At 44.1% G+C, this 25493-nt stretch overlaps 2 protein-coding genes across 9 annotated transcripts in view; one reads left to right on the top strand and one right to left on the bottom strand.

Moving 5' to 3' along the window:
- Window positions 1–25493, bottom strand: part of BFAR (bifunctional apoptosis regulator) — a 43242-nt gene that overhangs the window by 7738 nt on the left and 10011 nt on the right. The window contains exon 8 of one of the 7 annotated variants that reach the window (XM_085513811.1): window positions 2399–2681. The exons of 4 other annotated variants lie outside the window; for them this stretch is intronic. In XM_085513811.1, the coding sequence (XP_085369937.1) occupies window positions 2621–2681 (61 nt within the window). In that variant the 3' untranslated portion in view covers window positions 2399–2620. Of the gene's footprint in view, window positions 1–2398; window positions 2682–12258; window positions 12873–25493 lie in introns of those variants that run through there. 2 more of the 7 variants (XM_032447742.2, XM_085513803.1) reach the window with 2 other exon arrangements.
- PLA2G10 (phospholipase A2 group X) lies at window positions 1662–25441 on the top strand. 2 transcript variants are annotated; one of them, XM_085513820.1, is made up of 4 exons: window positions 1662–1789; window positions 21092–21257; window positions 23574–23680; window positions 25105–25441. In XM_085513820.1, exons 2-4 carry the CDS (start codon window positions 21103–21105, stop codon window positions 25248–25250), a joined length of 408 nt encoding a protein of 135 aa, XP_085369946.1. In that variant the 5' UTR covers window positions 1662–1789; window positions 21092–21102; the 3' UTR covers window positions 25251–25441. The 2 variants fall into 2 exon arrangements, with proteins under 2 accessions (XP_085369946.1, XP_015731948.1); XM_015876462.3 differs by lacking the exon at window positions 1662–1789 and adding an exon at window positions 16943–17050.

Raw genomic sequence — 25493 nt, 5'->3', positions numbered from 1 at the left:
TCTTTTCCTGTGTGTTATAAAGCCTCTATTGTGTTTCTAACCACTCATAGTTCCACAGAATCTGAGTTTTAAGCTTATATGCCCCAAGACCCGAACAAAACAAGCTTTAGGTGGCTGGCTTTTCTTTGCCATGTTTGTGGTGGTTTGTTGTTTAGCTCTGTTGGTTTTATTTTAAACTGGCAAATGGTACTTTGAAACGTGGCACCCACCAGCTGCATACAAAAGGAGGTTTTACATTGACGGGAAAGTTAATGTGCTTCCAAACCTCAGTGCAGAGCATATATAATTATGCTAAATCGTTGTTAGAAGCTATTTTAAAAGGAATCATCTGCTGTTTGAGATTCCTCTGTACGTACACATTTGTTATGGTTTTGCAATTTGGTTGGTGTTGGTATTCCACATCAGAACACCATGCTTCATAATGGGAGTAAAGGGGACAAGTTTTTTTTTCTGTGGGCTGCCTTAATGGGCATGTGGGGGGTGGCACCGGAAGGGAAGTGAGGAAGGGGACGGCGTTGCTGCCCGGCTCCCTGCAAGGAGACAACGTGGTCAGAGCTTCCTGCCTTCCACAGCTCCATCGGTGAGATTGGGGACTTGGTACTCTCTTTGTTGAAACTCTCTTGTTGTTGCTCAGTGTTATTAGGTTATTAAACTGCCATTCGTTCTCAGATCACCTTTTTCCTCCCTCATTTTTTTGTTAGACCTAATCGCAATCTCCCTTCCCTTCCCCGTCTCCCTAAACGCACGTGGCCGGGCCGCGCCGGGCCGCGCCGCACTGCCGCTAGAGAAAAGGGGAGGGGGGGGCTTTTGTTCCTGCTGCCCCGGGTTTGTGCCCACTGTCCCGGAGTGAGCTCTAGAGAGAACTCTGTGACAACATTTCAGGCACGTCAGCTTTGTTAAAGTCTCTTAAAATGCAGCATTATTAGTACCAGTAGAATCAGCTGCCCCAGCTGCTTTAATGCACTGGAAGCACAGCTGTGGACATCTGTTCTCTCCACCTTGTCTCCAAATTTTGTGTGGAGCTTCAGCTGTCCTGAGTCTCAGTACAGAAATGTGTCCAATTGAACTGCTTGTTTTTAAACCCACACAACTGTTCCAGGGATTGGTCATATGACAGTTTACTTTATTCTGTAAAGTGCTGAATTTCTAGTATTAGACAGCAAGGTTTTGTTTGTATTTTCCTTTATTAGCTTTTAGATGTCATAGGGATGCACAGGTCTAACTGAGAACAGCAATGAACTAATAGTAAATACTGTTTGTATTTTATATGCATGTTTTCGAGCCTAAAGCTTCTCTCCCTATCAGTTGAAATGGTTTAGTATTGAATTTATTGTCCGTTTCTCTTCTGAAATGCTCCCCCACGTTACTTGAACAAATACCGTAATGAAGTGAGGATTTTTTGTCCTTGCAGGGAGAAAAAAGAAAAAAAAAAAAAGAAAAAAAAAAAAAAAGAAAGCTGTGTTAATTAAATTTTAATCTTCACTACAAAACTTGTACCAGCTTTGAACACTCACAGTCCCATCCAGCTGCAAGTCAGTCACAGCTTGCTCTGGAGTCAACATTTTTTTCCAGGTAGGAAGCAAGGTTCACAAGGGTTCTTTTGCTAACAGAACAGCAAGTCCCTTATCTTCTAAAGCTGTGTGACTCCGTATTTAATTACAGGCTCCAGACAGATATGAAACATGCCTTGCTCAAATGATTTACTTGATCCTATACAAGAAATTTCAGGACCTACGGCATAGAAGCCAGATGAGACGATCTGACCTTCAACTCTTTGAATAAAGGACAAGTAAGTTAAAGAAGAAGGTGAACAGAGACCAAAAACAGTGATGATTTAATGAAGGACAACATTAAAAGAACAGGGAAAAAAAAAAAAAAAAGAAAGCAGTTTACCAATAAGAAGTCACTTGTGGTTCTTCCCTAAGGGCTCGTGCTTCTTGGTGCTCTCTCATCACTCCCTAAGTCCAGTATTTAACGCAAAATTAGGGCTCCTATGACTCCTCTTCCTTCAGCCTGCAGAAAGGCTGATTATAAAGGCACTCGCTTAATTCCAGTTCTCCCAGTTGTGGGGTAATCAACTCATTATGCTGATGACAGAAAACTGTAATATATGTGCTATGATTAATTTATTTATTTTTCTTTAAATGAACAATAGTGGTCATTTAATGCTTATATTCCTTCTGGTCAGAGGAAGGTGCACTCCCTCCCTTAGGATCATAGATGAAATCATTACGGTTAATTAACAGCTTTGTTTTACATTTTAAGTCTGCTTAATACAGTTATGTCACGGTTTGAACGAAAAATCCACCTGCGTCTGTGACAGGGGGCCATGGGCCCCGGAGGGGCCCTAGGCCGAAAGGAAAAAGTTAATTAGGAAAAGTAAACAGCGGCAACAATCTAAGGAGGCACACTTATTTACTAAATACTATATTGAAATACCGGATAACACAATATAATACAATATAATTGAAAACTGAGCTAACGAATCAAGCAAAATAGGAGAGAGAATGAGTCCCGTAACTGAGAGGCCTACTGTGAAATCTAGGCGAACGGTTGAAGGCTCCCACACACTCCCCTGAATGCCAGAACTCGAAAGACGTCAGTCTGTTCTGCGACCAAGTTAATATAGAGTCCAGGTCCCGTGACCTATCGTGTTGTTCTCTGGGAGATGTAGTCTTCTTCTGTAAGTTGCAGATTCAGTAAAATTATTCATACTTTATATGATGTTATAATGTGGAATACTGATAGCAAAATTACAAAATTATTAAACCATGACATTCCACCCCTTATTCTACATCATTACATTATGTTTTAACATACATACACACTCATACGTATAGTTGTGAATAATTAGCAACCCAGCAACCTTATTTTCTCAATAATCTATATTTATTCCATACAAATCCCTAAGTTGAGAACAAAACTCTATAACCTAACCTACCATTTTATTAATTTTGAGAAAATGGCAAAACTGCCAGAAAAAGGAAAACATGACAGCGGTAGAGGAGAAAGGCAGCGCTAGTAGGGCGTCCCCCACATCAAGGTGCACTCATCCTTTCCCAGCCACCACAGCAGATTTCCTTTTGACTTATACTTCTTTCCATGTGTGCTCTACACATGCATGGCCAGTGCACGATATAGAGTCCAGATGGAAAACTTGCTTACAGAATGCCTAATTAAGGTATATGGGAAAAAAAAAAAAAAAGTTTCCTTAACATTAATCCACTCTATCTTAAGTCTGATATCTAATTGAAAATTCGTCAAATATTTTCTGAGACTCTACCTATATATCTACAAGAAAATCATTGGCTGCACTCCCCCAACATCAAATTCCCTTGTGGTACACATTGAACACTCCCATTTTTGTCCATCACCCACCACGTGCACCCAGGTCCCTGGGCAAAGACAGTACCCCGGAGAGGTTTGCCCTTTCCAGATGCTTGAAGGACCCAAACCGTCTTTCCCAACACGCTCTTTATGTGTACTACAGGAACCTTATCTCCCTCTACGGTACGTAGGGAGCTGGATTGGTTAGGACCATTACGATTACTAGATCCTCGAGTGTTGACTAACCAGGTGGCTTCTGCTAAATGGTTCTCCCAATTTTTATACGTTCCGCCACCCATTGCTTTCAACATAGTTTTCAACAACCCATTGAATCGTTCAATCTTACCAGAAGCTGGTGCATGATAGGGAATATGGTAAATCCACTCAATGCCATGATTTTTGGCCCAAGTGGTTACAAGAGAATTTCTAAAATGGGTCCCATTATCTGATTCAATTCTTTCCGGAGTGCCATGCCGCCACAGGATTTGCTTTTCCAACCCTAATATGGTGCTTCGGGCGGTAGCATGGGATACTGCGTATGTTTTGAGCCACCCAGTGGTTGCCTCCACCATGGTGAGTACATAACGCTTACCATTGCGAGATCGTGGCAAGGTGATATAATCAACCTGCCATGCCTCTCCATATTTATACTTTTGCCATTGCCCTTCCCCCCAAAAAGGTTTCATCCTCTTGGCTTGTTTAATTATGGCGCATGTTTCACAGTCATGAATAACCTGAGCAATAGCGTCCATAGTTAAGTCCACCCCTCGGTCTCTGGCCCACTTATATGTTGCATCCCTTCCTTGATGACCTGAAGTCTCGTGGGCCCACCGAGCTAGAAATAATTCACCCTTGTTCTGCCAGTCCAAGTCTATTTGAGCCACCTCAATTTTGGCAGCTCGATCAACCTGATGGTTATTTTTATGTTCTTCAGTAGCCTTACTTTTAGGCACATGAGCATCTACATGGCGCACCTTTACAACAATGTTCCTTGCACATGAGCATCTACATGGTGCAGCTTTACAACAATGTTCCTTATTCGGGCAGCAATGTCTTTCCACAGTTCAGCAGCCCAAACAGGTTTACTCTTTCGTTGCCAATTATCATTTTCCCACTGTTGCAACCACCCCCATAAGGCATTTGCCACCATCCATGAATCAGTATAAAGATGAAGCATTGGCCACCTCTCCCGTTCAGCCACATCTAAAGCTAGCTGAACAGCCTTTACCTCTGCAAATTGACTTGATTCTCCTTTACCTTCAGTGGCCTCTGCAACTTGTCGTGTGGGGCTCCACACAGCAGCTTTCCATCTGCGATGCTTCCCTACAATACAACATGATCCGTCTGTGAATAGGGCAAATTTCTTTTCGTTTTCTGGTAGCTCATTGTATGGTGGTGCCTCTTTAGCACGTGATACCTCTTCTGTAGGTGGTGTTTCAATTTTTTTACTCTCAGGCCAGTCCATGATCACTTCTAGAATTCCAGGACGGCTGAGTTTTCCCATTCGAGCTCGTTGAGTAATTAATGAAATCCACTTACTCCAAGTGGCATCAGTAGCATGATGGGTGGAGGGAACCTGTCCTTTAAACATCCAGTTTATTACTGGCAAGCGAGGTGCTAGAAGAAGCTGAACCTCTGTCCCAACTACTTCAGAAGCAGCCCGAACCCCCTCATACACGGCTAAGATCTCCTTCTCAGTCAGAGTGTAGCGCTCCTCAGACCCTTTATATGCTCGACTCCAGAATCCTATGGGTCGGCCTCGGGTCTCTTCTGAGGATCTTTGCCACAAACTCCAGGTGGGACCTTTCTCTCCAGCAGCAGTGTAGAGGATGTTCTTCACATCCTGCCCCATCCGTACTGGCCCCAAGGCCACGGCACGGGCTATTTCTTGTTTTACCTGCTCAAAAGCCTGCTGCTGCTCAGGACCCCATGAGAAATTATTCTTCTTCTGTGTTACCAGATAGAGGGGGCTCACTATGTGGCTGTAGTTTGGGACATGCATTCTCCAAAAGCCCACTACTCCCAGAAAAGATTGGGTCTCTGTTTTGTTGGTGGGCGTAGACATAGCAGTGATTTTGTCAATCACATCTGCTGAGATGTGACGACGTCCATCTTGCCATTTTATACCTAGGAACTGGATTTCCTGGGCAGGCCCCTTCACCTTGCTGCGCTTAATGGCAAAACCAGCTTGCAAAAGAATTTGGATTATCTGTTTCCCTTTCTTGAAAACCTCTGCTGCTGTATGGCCCTACACTACAATATCATCAATATACTGCAAGTGCTCGGGAGCATTACCCTGTTCCAAGACAGCTTGGATCAATCCATGGCAAATTGTTGGGCTGTGCTTCCACCCTTGAGGTAAACGGTTCCAGGTGTACTGAATACCTCTCCAGGTAAAAGCAAACTGTGGCCTGCATTTTGTAGGCAATGGGATGGAAAAGAAGGCATTAGCAATGTCAGTGGTGGCATACCACCTAGCTTCTTTTGACTCCAATTCATACTGGAGTTCTAGCATGTCTGGTACAGCAGCACTTAATGGAGGTGTGACTTCATTCAGGCCACGGTAATCTACCGTCAGCCTCCATTCCCCACTGGTTTTACGCACTGGCCATATGGGGCTGTTAAAAGGTGAGTGAGTTTTGCTAATCACTCCCTGATTCTCTAATTGGCGAATTAGCTTGTGAATGGGGAGCAATGAGTCCCTATTGGTGCGGTACTGCCGTCTGTGAACCACTCTGGTGGCAATTGGTACCTCTTGGTCTTTTACCTGGAGCAACCCCACAGCAGAAGGATCATCTGACAGACCAGGTAAAGTTGACAGCTGCTTAACACCGTTTGTGTTTACAGCAGCTATCCCAAAGGCCCATCAATACCCCTTGGGATCCTTAAAATATCCCATCCTAAGGTAATCGATTCCCAGTATACATGGAGCCTCTGGACCAGTCACAATAGGGTGCCTTTGCCAGTCTTTACCAGTGAGGCTTATTTCGGCCTCCAACATAGTCAATTCTTGGGAACCCCCAGTCACTCCATGTATATATATTGGTTGTGTCCCTTGGTGACTTGAGGGCATTAGGGTGCATTGTGCACCAGTGTCCACCAAGGCTTTATATTTCTGTGGTCGAGATGTGCCAGGCCACTTAATCCACACAGTCCAATATACTCTATTGTCCCTTTCCCCCCCCTGGCTGGGGGCAGGGCCCCTCTCGGTGGCTTGCAACAACTGGAACTCTCCCCTTCTTGGAGGAGTTCACCTTGGTGGTTGTTTCACCTTGTAATTCTTTCACTCGTGCCTGAAGTGCAGAAGTGGATGAATTACACCACTTCTTCATGTCCTCCCCATGACTACAGAGGAAAAACAACAAGGCAAGACGTGTAGTCTTATCGTTGTCATTTGCTTGAATACGAGGTGTCTTATCGTTGTCATTTGCTTGAATACGAGGACGTCTCTTTTTTATGGTTGAGATTTTCGATGATACAGGTCGAGAGGAACTCATGTTGTTTAGCTTTCTCAATAGGCGATCGTGGAAATCCTGGTCTCCATCATCTTGTACCACCATGAATTCATCTACATCAAGCACATTAGCCAATTTGTCAATAATATCACTTTGTGTTCCCTCCATTTTGTTTAATCTTTCCACTATTTTGACAATGGCTGAAGTATACAGATTAACTTCTGTAGCGCTTATAAATAATTCAAGTTCCTGAAGCCTGCCAATTAGTTCATTCACAAAGGGTTTCCTGTCCCCTTTGCCATATACTAATGCAAGTGCACTGGCATGCTTTTCTGGAGCTGCTTTTGTAAAGTCACGCCACATTTGTCGTGGAACGCGGACTGCTTCAGGATCAGGTAATTGGTTTGGATCGTTACGATTGAACTGGGAGCTGTATAGCATTTCCACCAGAGCATTTTCTCTCAAAAATTGGATACCTTTCTCTATATCAGTCCATTTCTTTCTCTCAGGCTCCAAGTCCCGTTTAAAGGGGAATCTATCTCTTACCGCTATCAACATCCGCTTCCAGAGGGTGTAGGACCGATTTTGGCATGTGCCAATACCTCTGTCCACACGTGAGTCCTTGGAAATGCTACCCAGTTGGCGAGCTTCACTGCCATCGAGCCACGCACTATTGACACCATTGTCCCAGCAGCGAAGTAACCAAGTGACCATATGTTCTTTTGGATGACGCGTGAAATGCTTTCTTAGATCTCGAATTTCACTCATTTTAAAAGATCGATCAATAATGGTCGTAATACTTTGCTCACCTTTTGCTCTATCAAGAGTCCCGGGTGTTGATGGTGGCAGCTGTGTCGGTGAGGCTGCCCCATCTATAAGTTTGGACTCGAGAAATTCTCGTAAAGAAAATCTGGCTTTTGGCTCCTCTTCTGACTCTGACCCTGACCCTGACGCCTGTGTTATTTCCTCCAGGTAACCCTCCTTCTTTTTCCTCTCTCCAAACTTCCTCTGCTCCTCTAACTTCTTCTGCTCCTCTAACATCTTCTTGTACCCCTCTAACATCCTCTGCTCCTCCAACTTCCTCTGGTCTTCTGAGTCCCCCTGATCTCCTGAGTCCCCCTGCTCTCCTGAGTCCCCCTGCTCTCCTGAATCCTGCTCTACTAACTCCCTCCGCTCTTCCAACTCCTTCTGCATTTTCTCTAACTGAGTTGAAACTGGTTTTGTCTTTCGCCCTCTTACAGGGGCAACCAACATTGTATCTGGTGTCCCTGATAGTTGGTCCAATTGGACTACATGTGTCCCCGGTGGCTGGTCAGATTGAACTACATGCGCCCCCAGTGGCTGGCCAAATTGGACTACATGTGCCCCCAATGGCTGGTCAAATTGGACTACATGTGCCCCTGGTAGTTGGTTACATACATTCAGCTCACCCCGGAGGGCACATAGCTGGTCTCGGAGAGAGTTCCGCTCGAACTGGACGGCACCGAGCTCAGTCTGGAGGCTGTTGTAGTTGGACTGGAGAGTGTTGTACCCGAACCAGAGGAAGTTATGCTCGGCCTGGAGGGCAGTGTGCTCAGTCTGGAAAGTGTCGTGGTCGGTCCGGAGGGCATTGTGCTCAGTCTGGAGAGTGTTGAGCTCGGTCCGGAGGGCATTGTGCTCAGTCTGAAGAGCGTTATGCTCGGACCGGAGGGCATTATGCTCGGACTGAAGAGTGTTGTGCTCGGTCTGGAGGGTGTCACAATTGGGTTGAAGGGCATCGTGCTTAGGCTGGAGGGTGCCACGCTCAGACTGGAGGGCGTCATACTTGGCCTGAAGAGTGTTGTACCCGGACCGGAGAGCATTGTGCTCAATCTGGAGAGTGTTGTGCTCGGTCCGGAGGGCATTGCGCTCAGTCTGGAGAGTGTTGTACTCGGACCGGAGGGCATTGTGCTCAGTCTGGAGAGTGTTGTACTCAGACCGGAGGGTGTTGTGCTCGGACTGAGGGCGTTATGTTTGGACTGAAGAGTGTTGTGCTCAGACTGGAGGGTGTCGCACTTGGGTTGGAAGGCATTGTCCTTGGGCTGGAGAGTGCCGCGCTCAGACTGGACAGCGTTGTACTTGGACTGGAGAATGTTGTAGCTGGACCGGAGGGCATTGTTCTCTGACCGGAGGATGTTACACTCAGACCGAAGGGCGCTGTGCTCTGACCGGAGGGCGTTATGCTCGGACTGGAGAGTGTCGAGTTTGGAATGGATACTCTCATTCTCGGCCCTGAGACTCTCTCTCTCAACCTCAAAATCTTCCCTCTCAGGAATTGAATAAGGCCTGATAAGCATTAGCTAGGCCCCAAGTCATTTGTGCCTCCTTAGATCTGCCTGAGCCACAACATTCCTGTCTCAAATATGCGGTCAAACTCTCAGGATTCTTTAAGTGTTCAGGAGTAAAGCTCCATGACACTAAAGATGTCTGTTTTCTAAAAGTCTCTCCAAAGTCTCTCCACACTCCCTGCCACTCAGTATTCTCTGATTCTAGGGAAGACTTCCTCCTGATGTAACAAATGTAATAAATCCAAGAACAAATAAGTAAAAAAGCCAACATTAAGTTCAGGGAGATTGACACAACTGACAGTGTGGTCCACTGGGACAACTGTTCATTTGAAGACTGCTTAAAGGATGCAAAGAAAAAAGGAGGAGTACGCTCAAAAACCACCATTCCTGAACTAATAGTTGCATTAGTTGCATTAGTTGCTCCCTCTGGAGCTGCATGCAGATACCAAGTAAGCGTTGCTAACCATGCTTTCAAATCATTATATATGTTTACAATTCCATAGGAAAAAGTGGCTAGCTTAAACATGCTCCAATATGTTTGGAGCATCACAAAAGAGGAACTAATGAAATGCAGTCCCTGGTAGAACAAACTTACTAGAGGGAACATTTTTTTTTCTTTTTTTTTTTTCCTTTTTTCTTCAATAGAGAGAAAAAAAGTAAAAGAAAACAAAGCTCAGCAGTGTTTATAAAATATACCGGAGTATTGGCAGTCCGCCTGGTCTTTCAAGGTCAAGCTCGCAGGTGCAGAATCGCAAACCTAAGATAGCTCCTTAACAGGGAAAAAAACTCGTAGCTCTGTTAAAAGCTAAAAGAGCAACAGAAGAAAACACAGAAAAACAGCAACTCAATTTGCCCGCATTCTCCACCAAAATCTGTCACGGTTTGAACGAAAAAAATCCACCTGCATCCGTGACAGGGGGCCGTGGGCCCCGGAGGGGCCCTAGGCCGAAAGGAAAAAGTTAATTAGGAAAAGAAAACAGCGGCAACGATCTAAGGAGGCACACTTATTTACTAGATACTATATCGAAATACAGGATAACACAATATAATACAATATAATTGAAAACTGAGCTAACGAATCAAGCAAAATAGGAGAGAGAATGAGTCCCGTAACCAAGAGGCCTACTGTGAAATCTAGGCGAATGGCTGAAGGCTCCCACACACTCCCCTGAACGCCAGAACTCGAAAGACGTCAGTCTGTTCTGCGACCAAGTTAATATAGAGTCCAGGTCCCGTGACCTATCATGTTGTTCTCTGGGAGATGTAGTCTTCCTCTGTAAGTTGCAGATTCAGTAAAATTATTCATGCTTTCTATGATGTTATGATGTGGAATACTGATAGCAAAATTACAAAATTATTAAACCATGACAAATTATTTTTCTTGGTGGCTATTAGAAAGAGAAAATCCAAACAAAAAACCCCTCAGTATGGTATTGTATGGAATAAATATGAATTAGAAGTGCTACATAATTATATTTGTGCGTGTCTCCCCTTGATCCTCCCTTCTGAATATGACACGGAAACAAGCAATGATTATCTGTTCCTCACCAATCCTTCCTAGGGAGCACATGGTCCATAAACTAATAAGGGTTTAGCTCTTCTTTGTGAGAGAAGAAATAATTACTGCAACGTTAAAACATTCATATGGCATTAAAGAATTCCAAACAGAAGTAGAAAATTAGAAGGCTAGGTTTAAGAACACTTCTTTCCTACAACTCAGGAAGAGTTTATGATTCTACAGGTTGGAACAGACAAGGGCTTCTTTGTGCTTACCTTCCTTCTGAGGGTTGCCCAAAGTGATAATAGATGTATCTGTATCTCAGCCCTCTCAATGGGATATAGCCTATATAGTCTCTTGTAGCCTAAAGACTATCTTCATCTTGACTACTACTGTGCACAGTCCTGCAGTTTTCCTCCATCTCGGTAAGAATACAACAGAACTGGAAGAATATTTGAATAAGGGCAACAAGGACAAATGCACAGAAATTGAATTTCAGAGCAGGAAATTATAAAGGTAGAAATTCAGTTATTTATGAAGAGGACTGTGCTGCTGTTGATGGTAAAGCAATGCAAACAATACAAGCAGACAACGAGAGTGCCAGGTCTCTTTGAAATCAGTACATATTATTTCTCCTTTGTATTTCCTATGTACATCTATAGATATATTCATTAGATATAAATAGATATATTTATTTGACTGATTAGAGTTTCCACATTGCAGCTTATTACTATTTGACTCTTGTTCACCTCTGGGAAGAACCAAGCTCTAGCTTTTCTACAACCCTCTTGCCATCATCATCTTTAAAGCTAACCAAACCCATCACCATCAGCTTCTCTGGTGGCCTTCACTACTCTCATTTCAATAGACAAACATGAGTTTCTACCAGTCCAGAACTATAGACAGTATATAGTATACTCTCATGGGTGCCAAAAAGATGAGAAAAAATGATTTTCTTCCAAACCTACCAGCTGTACTCAGCCCTGTATGCAGCTGCACACATTTGCTTGCAAGGCCACACAGCTGACTTGTCCGCTTTGACCCCCGGGTCTTCTACCAAGCTGCTCTCTAGACAGTTCCCAACCTGTCCTGCCACATGGGGTTGTGTCAGCCCAGGTTCAGGGCTCTGTGTCTACTGAACTTCATGAGGTCCCTGGCAGCTCATTTTTCCAGTTTGACCAGGTCTATCTACACAGCAGCCCTGCCCTCCAGTGTATCAGCCACTCCCCCCAATTTGCTATCGCCCACAAACTTGGTGAGAGTTCACTTGATCCCATCATCCTGGTCACTATAGCAGCCACTGCAGGAACCCAAGGTGATGTAACATCTATTAAAGAAAGCAAGTCAAACACCCTTCCAGTGATATGCTAGAGCTTTCAACATTTGTTTTACAAAAATAAATGGAAGAGTTGCATCACTTTATCTCTTCATATTGAGGTATAAAATCAACAGTAGCCCTGAGATCCACGAGAAGCAGGCTGTCACGGAGTTCTCTCTAGAGCTCACTCCGGGACAGTGGGAACAAACTCGGGGGAGCAGGAACAACAGTTCCCCCCTTCTCTCTAGCGGCACTGTACGGCACGGCGCGGCGCGGCCACGTGTGTTTCGGGAGAGGGGAAGGGAAGGGAGATTGCGATTGGGTCTAACAAAAAAATGAAGGAGAAAAAAGGTGATCTGAGAACGAACGGCAGTTTAATAACCTAATAACGCTAAACAACAAGAGAGTTTCAACAAAGAGAATACCAAGTCCCCAATCTCACCAATGGAGCTGTGGGAGGCGGGAAGCTCCAACTGCGTTGTCTCCTCACAGGGAGCCGGGCCAGCAACCCCGTCCCCTTCCTCACTTCCCCTCCGGTGCCCCTCCCCACATGCCCATTTAAGGCAGCCCACAGAAAAAAAAACTTGTCCCCTTTACTCCCATTATTAGGCAAGGTGTTCTGATGTGGAATACCAACACCAACCAAATTGCAAAACCATAACACAGGCCTGGGTACAAATACTATAAAGTAGAACTTGACTTACAGCATGTAGTAAATCCGCTGGACCATACAGATGGCCATCAAAACTAAAGAGCTAAGAAAGTCAGAAATTATAGATTTCCTTCACCAGAATCTGCTGTTTGTTGCTGTGCTCAAAGACAGATGATATTTCCATGCCATAAAAAAGGACAGTTTTGTATCAGTATGTACGTGGTGCTTCAAGAACATGCTTACAGTCTGTTCTTTGCCTGGTGATGGAAGGCACGGGCTGAACTTTGTGCTGGTAGCCATTATAGTTGAGGAGGATCTGGAACAGAACCAAACCAAACCGAAAAAAAAACTGATGTACAAAAGAATGCTGTGGGAGTCATTTAGCTCATCTGCACACACTATAACTGTAAGCCAGTTTCAAGAACATGTAATAACGTTTCTAGCACACAACTGTCTGTTATGTGCAGCTCTGCACTAGCATAGCATTGCTGTGGAACAGGCTACATCACTACCAAAGGGCAAGTCAAGGCCAGCACTATAGACATGGTTCCCAAAATGCTCTTCCTATACTCAGAAGTTTACTATTCCAAAGACACTCCAGGTTATACCATAGACAGGTGCAATCTTAAATCAAAACTGGATTTTGCTCTGTATGCCAGAAACTCGAAAACAGTTGCCACATACAGCAATCATATGCGCCTGTTGGGTTGCTGCTGGAAAGGAGCTCTTCAGATTTAATTATTCTGATACTTTCACAGTGAGGAATGTTTTTTCTTTACCAGATTTCCTCCAGGAGCTGGATCCCTAGAACCCAGTTGGGGAGTTAAGCTGGGATACTGGACATCAAAGTGTGGTTCCCCAGCGCTGTCACAGGCCTTATGTAAGACCATAAGCAAATCACCCTGCTTCCATTTCCATCTCTAACAATGGGAAAAATAACTTCTTCCACCCCTCTTTCTTAGTTCAGTGTGCATAGTTCAGTAATCCACTGGAATAGGAAATATGTCATACAGAGTAATGATAACATGCTTAACATAGTAGAATCCTGATTTTGTAGGACTTATATACCTACACACCCTGATACTACCATCATCATCAGTACTAGAGCTCATCATCATAGCTAAGTAATGAGTATGTCTATATAGACACACGTATATACGCATCAGCCTCAACCAAGGTCAATGCTTTTTAATTTCTCAGTTAAAACATCTGCTTTTACTAAATACGAAGTGTTAACAGAACTAATTCTGTTGTTTGAAAAATAGCAACATAGATAAATAATAAATAGAGAAAAACACCCACCCGCAGCCATCCATCGAGCGCAGACACCACTGTGCCACGCTCAGAATCACCGCCTTCACCTGCTCACAGGGAAGCAAATAACTGGCACTTGCATTCAGTTATTTCAGACCTCCCTCCACATCTGAACAGCTGAATTAGTTTACTCAGTTATCCTGCTGCGTGTACAGACTAATATTCTCATTCTGCTCATAAAGAAACTGAATCACAGATACTGTAAATTTGTTAAGCCAACTTAATAAGTTTGCCCATGTCTTCACACTGAGAATGTTCCTTGGTACAATGATAAGTCTCAATTACATTCATCTGTTCCTCAGAGTTCAAAACAACCTAATTAAAACTACCACTGAGCACACGCAACCTTGGCTGAGGATATTTGAAAAGCAAATGCTTCTCCCACCCTCACACAGCTCCAATTCACATCAAGTAAGAATTCCTGAGTAAGGAAGCACACATCACCTGTGACAAACAGCTCTCACCAGTCACCACCAGGTGCTTCGGAAAGGAGGAATGGCAGAAAATGTGAACATGACATTTGCAGTATTTAAATACTATTTAAATATTTAAAGGGAATGTGAAGTCTCATACGTAAACTTCAGCATCTGAAACATTTTTGTTAGCAATACAACATGGCAATTAACTTGGCAACCCAATTCCATGAACTAAACTGCTTCTTTCTATGAGATTTTTTGCTCCAGTTTCATGAGATGTTCTCCTTTGAACTTTTAGCACAATTCACACAAAACGGAACTCCTGACTTGCATTCCTTGCTTCATTTCTTCATGCAGTGTCACGCTGCATCTCTGCCTATTTTCTGCCAGCAGCAGCTGCAGGCTGAGCATGTCAGTCCCACGTGATGTTTAGCAGTGATTTGAAGATTACTGCCCTTCCCTCAGAGACCAGCATTTTTCTAAATCAAAGACGACATGTTGGGTAGCAGATATAATGACAGAGCAGCAGGAAAGGTGCTCACAGAAACAATCACTACCAAAAGCCTCAAAGATTCTGTGCCATCACACAAAACCAGCTTTCTGTGGTCTCTACAGAAAGAGAAGCTGTGGGAACCCCAATGGCACACTGCTGATCTCCCTCCTGTTCTGACAGAACACTTCCCAGGGCCTCAGAATACCAACAGGACAGCTCTGTTCCCATTCAAACTGTTTGCATAGAAAGTACTCAGCAGTTACTTTAAGAAGTATTACAGCAGCGCTTCATTTATTGACTGCTCTGTACAACTTCTGCACGTGCCACCTCCCTTAAACGCTAATTGTTTGTTGGTTTGGTGGGGATCTTTTTGTGACAGTTGTATAACATGCATGTGATACTTAAAGAAGAATTAGCCGGCCTAAATGAAAAGTCCTCGTCAGCTTCACTAACCCAACAGCAGCACATTGCACCCCGTCTCCTGAAGGGCAAACATACCAGACAGTCCACGTTGCTCCCGTGGGTACTGCTCTTGTTGTCATACCCGATGGCATGTTGGATAGGACACTGCTCTACTGGAAGTTTCACTAAACTGCTGTTGAGAGCTATTAAAGCACTGTAATGGGTGTGACTTATGGACCGGAAGAGTCAGTAAACAAATAATGTACAAGTGACAATATAAAAATAGTGTAACAGCAATTAGTGGTGTGACTCCATGAGTAACAAGGAAATTACTTTGACCCACTTGAGGGCAGTAGTGACAAAATCTCAAAAATAAATCAATTTTATCCCAAAACAATGGATTTTGTTTTGATTTGAACATTAGCAACACCTTTTCCAGATCACTGACAGCAGTAATGTTTGTTGGATGGCAGATCTCTGGCACACGAGCCCACGTCCCTGGGGCACACAGCAGGAGCTGTGCCCACACCGCTGGTAATGCTGCACGGCTGGACAGCAGCATCCCCAGCCACTGCCCACCATCCCTGCCCGCCATCCCTTCGTGCAGCTCAAGCTCTTAGGCTGGCACCACACTTTGTTCTGGATGGCAGCATTCACACCATGACTGCGTCTACTTCAAGCACAGTGCACAACTTTGCCTGGGCTGCCATAGAAGCACTGGTATTCAGCGTGCAGTTGCACAAAGGCACATCGATATTCCACCCGCAGCCGGGGTGTCTCCCCATCTGCCCCACACTGCGCCAACTTCTGCGCCAACACAAACATCCCAGAGCAGGGACTGACAGCAGCATAACAAAAACAAACCCAATCTGTCTGTGCATGCTTCTTATCTTCTGGAATCACACCACATATGATTTCCACCTCTGATGAAAGAGGAATGATATCTAAAACAGAAATCGGAGCATTTTAAGGCAAAAGAATTATTCTTCAGTACACATATGCAAAAAATATTCCATTTCTTTGGTGAAAATACCGTTCACTACAAAACCAAAGAAATAAACAACCTTCAGGCTGCTGTCCAATCATAGGATGACCAAGAATTTCTTGTAAATCCCATTGAAAGAAAGAAAGTGCTGTCTTTAAGTTTAATCCCTCGTGGTGTTCCTATCCCAAAGGGTGCCAATGTCACAGGTGAGAAAGCCAACCCCAGAACAAACCCCAGCACAGCGAGGGCTCGGACTGCAGGGAGCATAGACATGGAACACAACATTTCCATGCAGTTATCAAAGATGTGATGGAATCACTGCAACACAGCAAGGAAGAGAAATTGTACAGAAGTGGCACTGAAAGAGGCAGTAACAGCACGGTGGGAAGGTGGCATCCAACTGAACGCCCTTCAAAATAATTAAAGAGTTAGAAAGGGAAAGAAAGGAAAAAAGACCTAAAAATGACATGACTAGGAAAGAAAAAAGACGCCCCGCGCAGCAGCACGTCCCTGCAGGGTGAGGTTGCGGGGCTAGGAAGGCTCCAGGTTCCTCTCCCCAGTAACCCCGCTCCGCCAGCGCTGAGTCCCAGCGCTGCAGCTCAGATCGGACCGACTCGGAGCGTCACCGCCGAGCTCCGTGCGGCCGGCGTGGCACTCCGGGACCGCAGCTGCGGCCCCTCCCTTCTGGCGGGACGGGCAGAGCACGGCCCCGGCTGCGGGGACCCGACCCGGAGTAGGAGCAGCCCTTTATAGCCGGCTCACACCTACACGCCGCTCCCAGAGCGCGGCAGCGCTGCCCGGAGCCGCATACCCTCCTGTCCGCCCGCCGCTGCCCATGGAGTTCCGCCGCCCGGCCCCGCTGGTGCTGCTGCTGCTCGCCGTCGGTGAGTACCGCTCCCCGGGGGCTGATGCGGGGGTTGGGCAGAGCGGGCAGCGGGCAGCCCTCAGAGGGACGCGGCGAGGGCGCACCTTCCATCCCGAGCATTGGCCGGCCCGCTGCCCGAGCTCCCGGCGCGGCCAGGACAGCAGCGCGCCTCTTTGCTCCCGGGCGGCACCGAGCTGGAGCTGCCGCCCTGGAGGTCCCTTTACACGTCCTCCCTTTACTGTTTAACTTCATCGGCATGTGCGAACGTTACAAGCTTAGTATCCCCAACAGACCGCAGCCTGCAGTAGTGCAGCCGCCTGCTGTCTCGCCAGCCGAGGCGCCGGAGCGCGCCGTGCTGTGCCGCACCGTAGGCATCGCTCGCAGCAGCGCAGCACAGCGCAGCAGGGCACAGCGCAGCAGGGCTGCTCCTGCAGAGTGAGTCGGGTGCAATGAATAAGGTGCGGGTGGGTCCGTAATTAAAGGACCCCTTCCTCCTGCCTTACCCTCATGCACTACGCACTTGGCAAATATTTAATTTTTTTGCTCCTGCTTATTAAATAGGTGTCCTGTTTATTCAACTTATTAGAGAGCAGTTGTAATAGTTTACAGGTCATTTCCTCATTAATTCTCTGAGGTGTTCATCAGTGCAGTCCCTGACTGAACGTATTCCTTCCACGCTCATGTGGAGCTTTACCCTCCTTTCTAAGTAGTTAACACACAGAAAAGCATCCACTAATTTCAGGTTCCTGAAGTGACACAAAAGAACCCCACGTTATTTACACTGCTACACCACACAGAGTGCAGCAAAGCCCGGCTCTCACTGCTCCCACTTGTCTCCCCATCAGAAGCACCAGGTGCAGTTCTGGTTATTCAGCATGTGACTGAACCGAGCACCCGCTCCACCTCCAGGACAAAAGCCACTTTTTCAGACTAGCGCTCAGCTGCCTTAAGTAAGAGATTCTCTTCTGTCTTCCTGCCCTTCTTCACACATCCCTACTCATTCCTGCAGCAGGTCTGTAAAGAGCTGAGCAGGGGCCGGGGGGAGGAGGGAAGAACAATGACCGGATTAAAGAGCAAGGGAAGGTGCTCACGTAATGCGGCCAGCAGAAGGTCCCACTAAGTTCGCTGCCCCAGTTCTATTTCCTGACCTCAGCGTACCCCTGTTATTCCTTCTGCACTTTGTTCCTCTTCCAAGTCTTCAGCCGTTGCTCAGTCCAAACCTCAGCAAGAACATCAAGGGAAGCAATGAAAGACTGTTTCACTGCTTGTGGCAGCGATCATTACAGAGTGCCTGCCTCCAGCCTGATGGCTCTGAGTCAGGCTTCACACTCACCACTCACCCGTTCTGTAGGCAGGGAGAAGGGAGGGAAAGGCAATTTACCTCTTTCTCAATGCTTGTGCCACAGCATCAGACAGACTTATCTGTCCAAGGAAGTTTGCTATTTCTATAAGCTGTAGTTTCGTATGGCAGTAGTTTGGACAATGAGATGGGGTGAGAAAGGCCATCCCTGGGGGCTTATGAAATCAGTGGACAAACCTAAGCCAGAGAAAGAAACAAGTGGTAACGCAAACACTGCTGGCAGGACCTGAGAGATGCATCAGAAAATCTGCTCAATCCAAGCTTTCAAGCTCTGAACTACTGGAGCACTACGGCCTTAGCGATCACTATAGGTAATCTTAAATATAAGTATCATATAAATATACACACATCAAAAATGTTTCTGTGGCCTCTGCCTTTGATAGCATGGCTTAGAATTTCTTGTAAAATCCACACAGACTACACAAGGTAATGATTAATGCAGCTTTGTATCATGCAAAGCTTTGTACCTCAGTATAGTATCTGAAAAACTTTGTGACCCACGCAAAGTAAAGAACTGTGCAGGAAATAGGACCTGCCACAAAAACTTCTGTTTCTAAAGTGCCTTTCCCCCCCCTCCATGCAAACAGAAATTTCAGGGGCTGCTGTTTGGGCTTTTTGTTTTGTTTGAAATATCATTGCAAAGCCAGAAAGCCAGGAAAAATTATATAGGAAGGTGTGGCAGAAAATACCATGTCACAATTATTGTGTCTTTGCAAGATAATGTACAGCACAATCCAAGCTCCCAAGTGCCTGCACAGGCAGTGATCCAGAGGAGCACAATGAGGTTTAAACGCTCCAAGCATGGCAGGGCTCCAATTTGGGCAACAGAATTACAGATTGGAAATGAAGCGCAACGCAAACATAACGGGATTACTCAGTGCTGCTTTCTCTCAGGCTATCCTTACTGTTCACTTAATTTCACTCTTTAGAAAGAACAGTTTTTAATCTCTGTGACTTAGTTATTAAAATCACAAAGACAACCATAGAGTTTGTCAAACAGCACATAGGGATAGCAGAGCCTGGAGCAATGCTGGGACTGGTATGCATTTGTTTTCCCTTTGACTTTCACTTTGTAGAGTGGGTGCCTGGCACCCATTTACACAGGGTCAGCACATGGACAGACCTCGTCAGGGCTTGGGGCCCAGTTTGGCTTTCACCCTCCTCCCCAGACACCCATCTCTAAAAGCTTTCTCTCATCAGCTGAAATTTTAGCAAAGGCCCTCAAGATTCCAGATACGGGATGGTCACAGGAATGAAATATTACCATCACTTTGAAATCCCTAACAGGACCAGACTCAAACTGTCTTGGTGTAGAGTATGTTTGTACACTTGCTTGTACTTATTTCCTGTGACCTCCAGATAGCAAAGCAATGCATGCATAATTTCTCATATACATCATTAAGCCACCAAATTAAACCCAGTCTGGTTCCCTCCCTTTTTCCTCAGCCACGATATTGTCTCCAACACAGCTGTGCACAATTAGCATGGCAAAAAGAAAACTCATAGACAGTAAAGATCCATTCAACACACCAAATATGAGTTACCCACTATTGGCCTAGTGAAAGTCTGACTGCTTTTTCAGGAGCACACAACCAAACCCATAGAAATATTCCTGTCCTGAAAGTAAATGACCAACCGCTGCAAAAACAAACCTCACAGAATGTTTTTAAAACGCATCTTAATCATAAGCTGTATGGAAGTGTACAAGTATCTCACTCCATTTTTCTGTTCTTTGATTTTATCCCACAGAAGTTCTGATAAAATATTCTGGAATGTTTTTAGGTCACTGATACACTGATACACTGATATAACCCTTACCACGCTGACATCCTCACCACTTCCATAGTGCTGTGGGTCCCAGGAGTCTCCTTCATCGCTTCTGTTATACTCAGGTCACAGCGCCCTTGCAACAAACTTCTCCTTCAGTCATATCCACAGCATCTGGTACTGCAGTCTTGTTCTGCACCTGGATGACTAGGAGCTCTAATATAAAGAAACTGCAAGAATAACAAGTTTGCTTCCTTTTCTTTAGCTTACGTGGCATACTTGAAGAAATTACACTTGAGCTCCCCAGGGAGAAGACCAGCACTGCTTCCACCTTCCCTGGATCTAAACAAGGGACTGGAATTTCTCCAAAGCTGGAAATCAATTCCCTGATGCGAACAGGAACAGAATTTAGAAAAATCTTGCCTTCCTCTTCCCATTTTCTATCCCTCCCACATCCTCTTTCCCCAGTGCCCAGGAACTGGTACACTCTGTACGTTCTTCTCTTTCTTCAGGAGTTTCCTCAGAGTTATGACTATCACTCAGGCACACCCAGCTTTGCTGTCACAGTTCGTTCAGCCACAGCACAACTCCAGCCAAATCTCCCCAGATGCTCAGGAGAGCAAGCTGCTCCTTTTTAGCACTACAGCCTCTCTGTAAGGTGGGAATGCACTGAGTGTGAAAGTAACTCTTGCAGTGCTGTTGCAGAGATAACAGTTTGGTTATGCCCCAGATGTACTCTTCTATTACCCAGAGCTGAAACGTGTTATTTCAGAGCTACAAAGGAAGTAGTCGTGACCAGGCATCCACAACAGGACTACAAAGATTCCAGAGCAGTCACTGAAGTCCTGACATTCATTATCAAAGATAGAAGAAAAAGATAAAAAGGCTGTATCTGAGCATTGCAATACAACGTAAACAGTTTTTCTTCCACAGTTTATAGAGGCATGTTGGGGGAAGCCCATGTTAGGAACCGAAGAGGGATTCTTGAGTTAGCCGGAGCCATTCGATGCACTACGGGGCGGTCTCCTTTTGCATATCTACGTTACGGATGCTACTGCGGCCTGGGAGGAAGGGGATGGCCCAAGGACAGAGTGGACTGGTAAGTACAACTATTTATCTAGGCAGCAAAGTGCTGAATGCTTGCAGATGCCAAAGTAAGAAGACTGAAGTATCAGGTAGGCCTAGTTAACATCAGCAAGGGAACTGAGTTTGAACACAATTCAGAGTGCTAAGAAACCATGAAGCATTAAAATGGCTTTAACACTGCCTTCCCAGTATAACACAGTTTCCTAGCTGTTGCTGCTTGGCCAAGAGCTGAAGAACTTCTTGGAGAAGTTTTAAAAGCTCAAACATTCAATCTGTTTAAAAAAAAAAAAAGTCATTAGAAAAGCCTCTTAGTTCTGCTCACCCAACTATACTAATATTCAAAATAAGACAAAATTGTGCAAAATTCAACCTGGTGAAAATAACACTTGAATAAAAGTAATAACAAGTTCTTATTAAAATGAGCATTAAAAACATTCCTCATATTTAGCACTAGATCTCACTGCACTGACTGGCATCAATTTAATTTATAATTGAACATTAGCTGACAGGAAGACAATTTCCTGGTTACAACAGTTACATAAGGGCTTACATTTCCAAGTTCAGCATTACAATGATGCATCCCCCCACCACACTACTTCAGTTCCCACTGAGCAGACAGGTAACACTGTAAATCAAAAGGAAAACACTTGGTGCTTACCATTTGAGCAGAACAACATCTGAAGGTTCTGCACAGAGCAGCTGTGGTCAGACCTTACACTCTCGGAGTCTTTGCCTATGTATTTCAGGCCTTTGGTATAAACACTATTATTTTAAATACAGTTTTTGAGGTTGTTACTTTAATAGCTGGGAACACACAGGAAAAGAAGGGTCAACTAGTAATTCTTGGTCATTCACATATCCAAAGATAACAATGGAGCATCTGCAGCTTGCCAGTCTTGCCTTGTAGGTCTGATTTTCACATTACAGAAGTCCCTTGGTAACAAGAAGGCTCTTCCCAGAGTACAGCTCATTAATTGTGCGCTGGGTTTCAGCAGCTATGTAACATTAAGGACAAGCCAGAAGCAAGTGCATTTACTCTGCTTCTGCATTTGATCAGGAATAGCACTAACTAACATGTAGTATCAAACACTTTCACCAAATATTTCTTAAAATTATAAGCTACACTGTGGATTGCTTACATTCAGAATTAGGTCTGCAAACAAGTAAATTATTCATGTAATAATAGTTACTGCCATCTCAGTGTATCCCTATCATTTATGAACTTGCACATGGAGACAACGGCTTTTTCTATTGCTTTTATAAGACAACATCTAAAAATCCAGAAACATATGTTCTATCCTTTAAAGGCTTAAAAGTAATTCTAAAATTTAAGACATATTCTTGTAGAAAATTATTTTTTGTAAACAGGTGAAGAGTGGCACGAAGCTGTGGCCAAAGCAGCCCCACTCCTGGCCCATTGCTGTTAGTCCTGCTATCAACACTGAGTGCACATTTGTGGGTGTTTTTTTTTTGTTTTTTTTTTTTACAAGTCTTATTCCTACACCTAAAGAGGACGTACTGAGCTCCTTCACAGGCACTGTGCTGTTCAACTGCTCAGCACTGCAAAATGTTTAAGTGAAGATTGGTAGGACTGGGAATAATTTAGTAAGTGTTGGGGGGAAAAAGAAAAAAAAAAAAAAACAGTAAAAAAAGGATGGAAAAAAACAAAAACAAAACCAATAATTACAAGTGGGGAAAAGTCAGTGCTGTGAGCTCTATTGCAGGCAAGTTCCTCAGGGAAGCTGAACAGCACCTAAACATCATTTGCCTACAGTAATATGATGCTTTTAGGCGGAAATGGAGTGACTGGACACAAAATTGCTCACTGATAGATCCTGTTCTTCCACTGAGTCAAGAAGAGCAGTTGGTTTGCAGCAAGACATCTCGGATGATATGCTACAGCCTACCAGGTTTCCTTGTTAGCTGTTAGTAACTGCTAAAATAACATCAATAACTGGAAGAAAAATAAGGCAGTTATTATCCAGCAAACTGTTCTGGTGTTTAATCATTACCTAGAGAGATGCTAGAAAAAGTTTTAAAAACTGAAAACACTTTAGATTCTTATGAATGAAAATACAAGGGAAGTTCTATGAGTTCAAAATGCAGCAGACACTTTTCATCTTCAGTCATAATACAGGCAAAAGTATTCTTCATTGTACCTATTAAACTGTTACTTTGTTTGATTCCTAGGTAGGTAACTTTGCACGCTGAAGTGGATTATTTTATTCCCACAACCTATAGAAACATACCAATCAAAACCATCCAGATGATATGTGACTGTAAATTACCACACCATGCATTAAGCCAAGCCCATTTCTGTTATTCCCAGGTGCTGCTTTAACCACGACTGCTGCTATGGTAAGGCAGAGCAAGCAGGCTGTCACCCCAAGATAGAAAGTTACCACTGGGAATGTGAGGACAACAGCCCTGTGTGTGGTGAGTGGACTGTTAGGGTTGTGAGTTTGCTTGACTTGCACCAATTGTCTCAGGGACTTCACAGAAAGACATTCTTTAACTAACTGCAAAACCCTTGTCCTGCCTTCCCTCCATTTCTGACTTCTTTGCCATGGTAGGCTGTGTTTCCAGAAAGCACGGCTCTACCAAATGAATCCAATTTCTTCTTCTAAATTCCCACTTGCTGACACGCAGCCAAAACTCCATTCAAACAAGTTTTCATTACTCTTTCAGTAATAATAAAAATCCAAACCAAACCCACAGCTAAAAATCCAAACCAAACCCACAGCCCAAACCAACAAAACAGAAACAACGCTGGACACCTTTTCACTCCAGCTGAAAGACAGCTGATGTGTACGAGGGAGCCCACGTTACACCACACCCCATGTCACACAGACCCTCTACTTCCTAATTTCCTCCTATGCTCTGATCCTATCTGACTGACAGTCAAGTTACAGTAAAGCTGTCTGTGGCTGTGAAGGTTCTGTCCCTATTTCAGTCCAGAAGCTGAAAATATTTAAAATACTGACCAAGACAATAAGAAGCGTTGACAAGAAACAAATGTAAAATGGAATGAGCTAAGTTTTGAGTTATAACAGCAAAAAAAGGTTCTTCATATCAATGTTTTATTTATGCTGCTTATATTTATTTATGCTACTTCTGCTGCTGAGAAGATCATCCAGCATCAGCATTTGTACATTCAATACAGTTCTGCTTTCCAGTAGAACATAAGTTCATCTGTCACAGAACTGATGCTCAAAGAAACTAATCACACCACAAAATCTGCTAAGCTGCAACACTAGATTATACAAGAAATGTGGCCAGAGATGAGTTTTATCACAAACACACTTCAATTTCTTACTGAATTCCCTAATAAAGAGGGAGTGGTGGTAAGCAAGGGGAGGTGAGATTTAAGCTGACAATGGAGCCTTTTTGCATCCCTTATTTCCCAAATATTCTTTTTAATGCTACATCCTGTAACAGATCAAAGTACATGTGAAACAGAAAATTTCTTCCTGATTTCTGCCCCAGAAGGGCATGCAGGAGGGTTACTCACTGCTTTCCAAAGAGGAAGCGGTTATCAGAGTTCCTTTTGAAAGGCACTGAAGATTTTTTGCTAAAGCAAACCATGCTTATATATCCACTGTTGCTGAGCAGTCCTTGCATGGATCTCAGTCTAAATATGAAATAATTTCTAATACACGAAAGAACTGCATTACTAAAGCTTAGCACAGTTCCTATTGCATTTCAACTACAACAGCAAAATGAAACATTACTACTGTTCTATAAAAGGTGATGAAGACTATATGGCATATATGGAACTACAGGTAGTAATTGTACTTTCATTTGGTATTTTTAATATTGCTACTTCAAACTAGAATCAAACCTACTTTGTTTTCTTTCAGAATCACTAGAAGACAAATGTCAAAAAATGGCATGTGAATGTGACCGTGAAGCTGCCAAATGTTTTTCTAAAGCCCCCTACCATAAAAAGTACCTCCTGTGGCCAGATGCTATGTGTGGTGAGGTTCAACCTTTGTGTAGATATTAAACATACAGCACCAGCCCCTATGAAAACTCTATACTTATTTAAAATCTGGAAAGATGGCTTTTGTCACAGTAGTGACAGGAAATGATTTTTCTCCTTCTTGTCCTTCCCTCTTGTCACTCCTCTGCCTCAGAACAAAGTAAACACTTCTTATTTACTTTCTAGAATACATGGACTAAAACTAAGTTCACTAACTTGGTGTGCGCTTTTCTTTACTAAGCTCAAATTCTTCTTTAGTATTTATCG

Source organism: Coturnix japonica, chromosome 13 (assembly GCF_054131305.1).
Source record: "Coturnix japonica strain WE chromosome 13, WE-NBRP24, whole genome shotgun sequence".
In the NCBI taxonomy this organism is placed as follows: domain Eukaryota; kingdom Metazoa; phylum Chordata; class Aves; order Galliformes; family Phasianidae; genus Coturnix; species Coturnix japonica.
The sequence above is the reverse complement of the archived record's forward strand: the minus strand, read 5'-3'. Positions and strand labels throughout refer to the sequence as shown.

Excerpts from the sequence above, each read along its gene's own strand:
- PLA2G10 (XM_015876462.3), top strand. The coding sequence starts at position 17,002 with ATGGAGTTCCGCCGCCCGGCCCCGCTGGTGCTGCTGCTGCTCGCCGTC. Across the intron at positions 17,051-21,091 it reads GCTGCTGCTGCTCGCCGTCG|TTTATAGAGGCATGTTGGGG; the intron begins GTGAGTACCGCT and ends TTTCTTCCACAG. Across the intron at positions 23,681-25,104 it reads GGACAACAGCCCTGTGTGTG|AATCACTAGAAGACAAATGT; the intron begins GTGAGTGGACTG and ends GTTTTCTTTCAG.